The sequence below is a fragment of the Microchirus variegatus genome, assembly GCF_963457635.1.
Source record: "Microchirus variegatus genome assembly, chromosome: 11".
NCBI classification, from domain to species: Eukaryota; Metazoa; Chordata; class Actinopteri; order Pleuronectiformes; family Soleidae; genus Microchirus; species Microchirus variegatus.
In genome coordinates this window covers 13,552,561-13,560,813 of record NC_139812.1, presented here as the reverse complement: position 1 = coordinate 13,560,813, position 8,253 = coordinate 13,552,561, and the positions used below count along the sequence as shown (strand labels likewise).

General features: G+C 41.6%; 1 protein-coding gene across 1 annotated transcript; it reads left to right on the top strand.

The window, feature by feature from the left end:
* Positions 1–1,156: 1,156 nt before the first annotated feature.
* sec23ip (SEC23 interacting protein) lies at positions 1,157–8,253 on the top strand (the record flags this gene model as incomplete). The annotated part of the gene is made up of 18 exons (XM_083898063.1): positions 1,157–1,292; positions 2,115–2,623; positions 2,730–2,937; positions 3,057–3,250; positions 3,409–3,498; positions 3,596–3,716; positions 3,909–3,998; positions 4,082–4,223; positions 4,842–5,050; positions 5,174–5,271; positions 5,475–5,642; positions 5,752–5,847; positions 5,971–6,147; positions 6,230–6,385; positions 6,597–6,699; positions 7,096–7,278; positions 7,369–7,531; positions 7,798–8,253. 18 exons carry the CDS (start codon positions 1,157–1,159, stop codon positions 7,877–7,879), a joined length of 2,925 nt encoding a protein of 974 aa, XP_083754189.1. The 3' UTR covers positions 7,880–8,253.

Genomic DNA, 8,253 nt, shown 5'->3' with positions numbered 1-8,253 from the left:
CGTTAGCCAGCGGCGTGGGAAGTTAAAATTTGTCAAAGTACAATACAACGTGGGGAAATCACTACTTTGTTGACTTTCTTTCTCCACACGTTAAGGACCGCAGAAGTGAGGGCGGGAAATTTGCGTCACTAGTCAAAGACCGGAGTGGGCTTGTTTTGTTCACAGTGACCTGCCGCCGCCGGATGCACGGAGACAACACGCTCACTGCCTGAACTGTAGTTATTCTGGATTATATCATCTGTGACTTTGAACTTTTGTTTTAAAATTTCGTTTTTGGTTTCCTAAGATATCTACAGAGTATTTTGTAATCAAGCAACAGGCTGTAATGACTAGATTTCCAATATATATTTATTTTTTATAATTAAATGTATTATGTCCCTGTCTTGCTTTTATCTGCGTGTTGATGTTTTAACTTATTTCATTTTTATACACACTCAGTCTTTTATTTTGCTCCTAAGTGTCCTTATTGTCTTTGTTGTCTATCGTTAATTCCACTGTCTTTGACAGCTGCAGCACGGTGCTCTGTGGTTTCCTTTACGATCAGCACTTTTTATTTGATGTTTAAATTAAGTTGATTATAGAGAAATAATAAATCACTATGCTTCACATTGGCTGTGTTTGGATTTCGACTTCGACTTAAATCCAAGGTAAATTTCTTTTAGATTGAGAAAATTGCGTGTTTATATAGCATTTCAAAGTGTGAATAACATGTGTGAACATACATTATCTTCTTCACACAAAATGCAGTGCTTCTTTTCTTAGCTTCTTTCTTCAGCATTTTAGGAAAACACATTGTATAACGATAATGTTTTTGAATCCATTTTATTCGGACGGAGGTCCACGCCACTTGATGGCGGTGTTGTTAGTCGATTGCCATGAAACAGAAACACCAAAATAGAGAAAAGATAATACATCTGACCCATAGGCGGCAGTCATGACATATGCACTATTATTTTGTTAGTTTTATCCCACAGCGAAGAAGGAGCAGCATCCGTTTTTCTTTCACGACTTTAGTAGATCTATAAACCATGTGTGTGCCTGCTTTAGTGCTGCGGATGAGGTAGAGATCAGCGAAACGTGTGTGTTCGCTGTTTGGAGACTAGGTGGCGCACTGCCTGCCTGCTCCGTTAGTGGCTACGTGTAATTGTAGGGGAAAATGGCAGATAGAAAAAATAATAATAATGTTGCTAACCCCGGGGCTAACTTACTGTTTAGCGCCGCTCCGGAGTTTAACTTCAACCTGCCTTTCATGCCAGTGAGCCAGGCCAGTGGTCCAGCGGTGTTGTCAGGAGGTGAGAGTAAATACTGACTGTGGGTAAATGTCCACTGTGTCCTCAGTCACAGGCTAAGCTAACAGACTAACAGTGTTTCCTGTGCTGCTAACATCTCTTATTTTGATACACGGGAATAGAGACAGGGACGAAACAAGTGTTTCTGAGATAACAGTTGTTTGTCAGTCGGAACTAATTGTTTAAGTGTGTGTTTCTGTCCGGTACACGAGAGAGTCACATAATCAAAACATCTGAACTCAGGAAATCAGCTTAATACTTAAGGCTTTAGTTTAAGGCATTAGCTTTATCATGTTCTAAGAGGATGTTGCCTTCGCCTTAAGAATAGCCTTGTTTTCAATTATAGTCAATCAAGTATATAGAATACTTATTGGCTCGTTTGTACACAGTGAACATACGTGCATCACTTATTTAGTTAGTGTGTGTATTTAGTAAAGTCGGTGACGTGGAGATGCTGTAGCTCATCCATTTCAAGGATCAACATGTTGTGCATTTAGAGATTTGTCTTAAATACCAAACTTATATTTCCCTTATGTGAGGGAAAAAATCCTAGTAGATCAGCTGTCTGGCACAACAACCCTGCAATGTTTAAAGTCACCAAATCACCTTTCTATCCTATTCTGATGGCCAGGTTTGAACTCTAGCAGGTCATCTTCACAATATCTACATGCCTAAATGCAGTGATTTATTGCCTTGTGATAATCTGGTTTGATGTTTGTGTTAAAGATTAGTTGAATTTGTATTCCCTAATAAAGTGGCTGGTGTGCTGTGTTTTGTATGTCCCTCACATATTCATGTTAAGTTAAATGTTTTAATGTCCCTTAGATGACTCTACTGATGTAGGAGAAGAAGACAGCTTCCTGGGTCAGACGTCTGGAAATGGATCAGCCCCATCTACATTTAATTACTTCTCCAGCCCCGTAACCAGCAGTGATCCGTTTGCATCCATTGGCCAGTCGCCATACCCACCACAATCCCTGTCAGCAGCACCTCCTACAACAACAGGCCCCGTTTCTGTTGCTAGCTGTGTTGGCATGGTCCCACCACCTGCTGGTCCACATACGAATCCCGCTGCTCCTACAGCATTTGGCAATGTAGTTTACCAGAGTCCGATGGGCCGTCACACACCTCCACCCACCACAATGACCCCACCACCTCCCCAGATGCAGCAACAGAGTTATAATCCATACCGACACACACCCACCAGCAGCAGAGTCAATCCTTACATACCAGCTCCAGAGGTCCTGCCGCCAACACAAACACCTCAGCACAATTCCTACCCCTTCAACTCTCCACAACAGACATTCCCACCGTCAGGACCCACATTCACAAAGGTGCTTAAAAGTTAATAATTGGCTCTTGTTGATTGCATCAGTTACATACTTGATCCACTCATTAAAAAGAAGTTTATAACCAAGGATTATTCCCATCTCTCTTTAGCCTCCTCCCACACAGATTCAAGCACCTCCACCTACAGCCACCAGCGCCGGAGAAATAGTGCCAGCAGGACCCATGATGCCATACAACTACAATATCTACGAACCTGTTCAGCCTCACTGGTTCTACTGTAAGCAAGTGGAGTCAAAGTGCGTCTGGCTTCCTTTCAGTATCATTGACTCCCTTAAGCTAGAGGAGACCTACAACTCAGGTATGATGATTCTTTCTTGTCACCATTTGTCATGCAGCTCGACAGCACTAGTTGCTCTCATTCCGAGTCAAAGTGTGATCTATTCTAAAGTCGTGTGTTTACCTTTTTGTTTTTTTCAGTTCAGCCAGATCCAGAAAATGTGATTGTGCGAACAGAAGGAGGACGGTACGACGTACAGCTGTATGACCGCATGCGGACATCGGTGTACTGGGAGGAGGAGCCCACAGAGGTCCGACGCTGCACGTGGTTCTACAAAGGAGACACAGACAGTCGATTTATCCCGTATTCTGAAGAGTTCAGCGACAAGCTCGAGGTTTGTTTCACTTTCACATTTGACCAAAAACAGACATGTTAGCAAAAAGTGTGACATTTTTAGGTGATTACTTCTAGGCACTCTTGTTTTAAATCCAGTTGCTGCACCATGCTTTGTTTTGTAAATTACTGATTGTGTGTTTGTGTCTCAACACATAGGTCGAATATAAGAAAGCTGTATCTACCAACCAGTGGCACCGTAGACTGGAGTTTCCCTCAGGAGAAACCATTGTCATGCACAATCCTAAGGTGACCCTTCTTCTAATAATAAGTGCCAAGTGATCGTTTTCTTGTGATGATTAAACCTATAGATTTTATTTAATCTGTGTCCTCTTTGCATCTGTAGGTGATTGTGCAGTTTCAGCCATCCTCCATTCCAGATGAGTGGGGCACGACTCAGGATGGGCAGACCAGACCCAGAGTGGTGAAGAGAGGGATAGATGACGACCACGATGAAGTGCCTGATGGTAGTGAAGCTCTTCTTTTTACTTTCAAGGTCCAGTGTGTAACATTTAGGAGGGCTTATGGACAGAAATCAAATATACAACACTTAAGTATGTTTGTACAAGTGTATAATTGCTTGAATTGACCTTTCATCTCGGTGTAGACATAAATAATCAATTCTGTATGTGTAATACAACACCATCTATATGTTCTAGGTGAGCTGTCCAAGGTGGATCATCTCGTGTTCATGGTCCATGGAATCGGCCCCGTGTGTGACCTGAGGTTTAGGAGCATGGTCGAGTGCGGTGAGAAACCAAACCCTCCGGTCCTTTGCCCTCAGTGGTGACATTATTTGTGAAAATAAAGTTTATAAATGTTTCTGTTTCAGTGGACGACTTCCGCAGCGTGTCGCTAAAGCTTCTGCACAGTCACTTTAAAAAACCGATGGACGAGCACGCCATCAGCAGGGTGGAGTTCCTTCCTGTCCAGTGGTACGCGTCTCTTCATGGAGACGCCACTGGCGTAGACAGGTACGGCGACCTCACTTTACATAGACTTTTAATAATAACCATCCACCCATTTTCTACCACTTTATCCTTCACATGAGAGTCGCAGGGGGTGCTGTGCCAATCTCAGCTGACATAGAGCGACAGGCGGGGACACATAGAGACAAACAACCACCCACTCTCACGGAGAACCCGGAGAAAACACACTCACGAAAAAAAAAACAAGCATTAATATAGCACAGTATAACATCACTTTATGGAAGGTCTGGATTTCCCCTATGTTTTTCTCAACAAAACTTTTGTTACAATACTTGGGAAAAGTCTCAGTAGTTTCAGGGGAATAGTTGGTCATGTATTTTATTATCTTGTGTTTTTCAAAAAAGAGGAAACAGTGCTTTTCTTGGGGACTATATTCAGCTGTGGATTAAAAGTCATTTGTTGTTATCGGGACCGCAGGGTTTTAAGTCAAAGTAAACTGTGTTTGTGTTGGACGTCTCACTGATGTGATTTTAATGGATTTTTAATAGAGCATAACACAGACAGTGCTTATTAAATGCTTTGACAATGAGAAGAAAACTAATAATATTAGTGGTTTTATCCTATCATAGACTCCATTAATCACAGACTTACTTTTCTGTGCAGGAGGATAAAGAAGATCACCCTGCCCAGCACTGGACGACTACGTCACTTTACAAACGAGACTTTGTTAGACGTGCTCTTCTACAACAGTCCCACTTACTGCCAGACCATCATGGACACAGTTGCCCTTGAGATTAACAGACTGTATGCCCTGTTCATGAAGAGGAACCCAGACTTCAGAGGAGGCATATCAGTGGCTGGACACAGTTTAGGTACTAAATCATTCACTTACATCTCATCGGTTGCTGTTTGTTTGTTTGTTTGTTTGTTTGTTTGTTTGTTTGTTTGTTGTCCCCCACATAGAACGTGTTGTTTCCTCTCTTTTAATTGTTCAGGATCCCTGATTCTCTTTGACCTGCTTTCAAATCAGAAGGATGAGTCTTTTGCGATGGCCACGTCCGATGTGCACACTTTGAATGGAGAAACCAATCAGGTTACACATCAGTTAAATTAATTCAAATAAACACAGTATCATATCATCTAATATTCAGCTAATCACAAGATGTAATAAAAAAAAAAAAAACACTGAATGTGATGAATTGACCATAAACATTTGAAGTCTTTGCTCTGTGTAAATAATAATGTGTCTTACCTTATGTCGTAATACCTCACTGTCATTACTGCTTCCTGTGTTAGGTGGCAGCCCCCGTTCCACAGGAAAATATCACAGTTGCTCCTCCGGCTGTAGAAGAGGAGGCCAAAGACACAGAGGAGCTTGAAGATCTTTCTACGATGCTTGAAAATCTGGGCCTGTCTGAGTACAAGAGCACATTTGATGAGGAGAAGATTGACAATGAATCTTTTGTAAGAATAAAATAAATGTTTCTGTTGTTTTATCTCATATTCTTCTTCTCAGTGTTCATGGAAGATAAGGGTGGCTGTTAAAGTTTGTCCCTTTTTCATGTTCTTTCAGCTCATGTGCACGATTGAGGACTTGAAGGAGATGGGAATCCCACTTGGTCCCAGAAAAAAGATTGCCAAGTTTGTGAAGGAACGAGTGAATAAGCAGGTAAGACCATGCATAGACCCGCTATCATCATCCTTTCTAACAGCTGTTAGTACAGGTGTGACTAACTTACAACTGGTGGAAAAGAGGTGATGACTAACATGCTTGTGTTCGTCATCCATCTAGGCTGCACATCAGGCAGCCCAGCAGAAGAAACCAGAGATCCAAGAGACGAGCCAGGTCACTGCGCCACCTCCACCTGCTGAACCTCTCCCTGGTCCTGTTGTAAAGAAGCTTCCCGTGGGCAACACCGTCTCCTCCATCCATGTCGACTACAATTACTTTGAAGTTGGCACCGGGCAGGTGAATGGGACTCAAGAACTCAGCCATGGATCATGGATCCATTAAGAGTGTGTCTGAACCTCTCTCATGTTTTGTCCTCTAGGTGTCAGTGGTCTACCACTCTCTGGACTTTGAGCCTGTGAATTTCTTTGCGTTGGGTTCTCCGATTGGCATGTTCCTCACGGTGCGTGGAGTGGAGAAGATCGAGGAGACGTACCAGCTGCCCACGTGCAAGGGATTCTTCAATATTTACCATCCGGTAAATGTGCTGCTCCTCCTACCTGTGCATCCTGAATGAACTACTGTCACTGAAAGCATAGATTTTTAGAAGTTACTCAGCCTCTTGACTCATGATAGTACAACTGCACATATTTGTACATAACTTTACACATTAGTTTGTTACATGTGTATTTATAGAAAGCATAGATTTCATGCTCTTCACTCGTAACAGTTTCATCCCTGTCTTTTAGTTGGACCCTGTCGCGTACAGGATCGAGCCCATGATCATGCCAGAGGTGGAGCTGAAGCCTGTTCTGATCCCTCATCACAAAGGAAGGAAGAGGCTTCATCTCGGTACTTTCTCTCATCTCTCTTAAACTTGTGATTGTAATCGAAGATGGCACGAGTCAAGTTTCTGTTCAATATTCATTATGTCAATAGATTCAAAACACAATGGAGCGTTGTCACAGGAAACAACATTAAAAAGAACTAAAAGAAAAAAAATCTGACTTGGAGAACATTGTGAATTGCATTTTGTAACCCCTGTAGAACATAGAACTCGATTACCACAAAAGCTTAGAACTTTTAAAATAGCTATTTTTGAAATACTTAGTTGTGTCATTTACTTATGACATAATTTGCACTAAATTTGCTGCATGTGTGATTTTCTAAAAATAAAAAATGGAAAACTAGCAGCTTAAGGTCAAAATTGCTTCATTTTGAGTGAAAACTGTTTTCTTGTGTTTTCAGAGCTGAAGGAGAGTCTCTCCAGGATGGGCTCAGACCTGAAACATGGTTTCATCAGCTCTCTGAGAACCGCCTGGCAGACCATCAACGAGTTCGCTCGCGCTCACACCTCATCTGACCAGCTCCAGGCCCAGCTGGCCATCGTGGCCAATCAGATTGCAGAAGAGGAGAAGCAAGCAGAGGAAGGTGAGTTTCTCTAAGACCTTTGACTATATGCTGTAAATTGTAACTGTTTTTTTTGTGTGAGATTAATGACTCGATCCTGATTTGCCACAGAGCATAAAATCCCTGACATCCCGGAGCCACCGAAAGAGGAGGAGCCTCAGGTGAAGATCGGGATGCTGAATGGAGGGAATCGCATCGACTACGTGCTGCAGGAGAAGCCCATCGAGAGCTTCAATGAATACCTGTTTGCCCTCCAGAGTCACCTCTGCTACTGGTACAGAGATCTGCTCGTCTCTTCCATTTCATCCACATGCAATCAGACCAAATATATAGATTATATTTGCCAATAATCAAAGTTTAGCTGTGGCTGTGCTTTAAATAATTTCTCAATGTGTTATTTCATTACTCTGAGGAAGGTGGTTTTCAGATTAAGAGCCTTCACATGAACTTACACAATCACATCTGTCACTTAACCACTTTACTCGTTAATAGTATACGTTTTGATGTTAATATTTTTGTTTGTTTTCTTTTATTTTCTAGGCAATCTGAAGACACTGCTCTGCTCATTCTCAAAGAGCTCTACAATGACATGGGGATCCACCCAGAACACTTCGCACATTAAATTCAGTGAAGTACCTGAGATGAAAAGAAGGCCGGCTAAAAACTTTCCTCTTTATTTCACATCAGGATTTTAATTTTCTTCTTCTTCTTCCTATTCATTGTTAATGTAGATTACTGTATACAGATGAATAATACAACTGTATTATGCCATTTGTCTTAAATTAAGAAACATTATGCTTAAGCTAGATGATTTACAGACACTTGACAAGTTTGATATTATGTTTTTATAGAATAAATTATGTAATGGGTCCGGTTTACTGAGAATAAAGACAATTAAATCAAATGCCAACACCAGAAATGACAAGCAGCAGTCAATGCAGCCTTCTGTTTTATTCTATGGACAAAATGTCAAAATAAATCATTTCCTTGCACGGA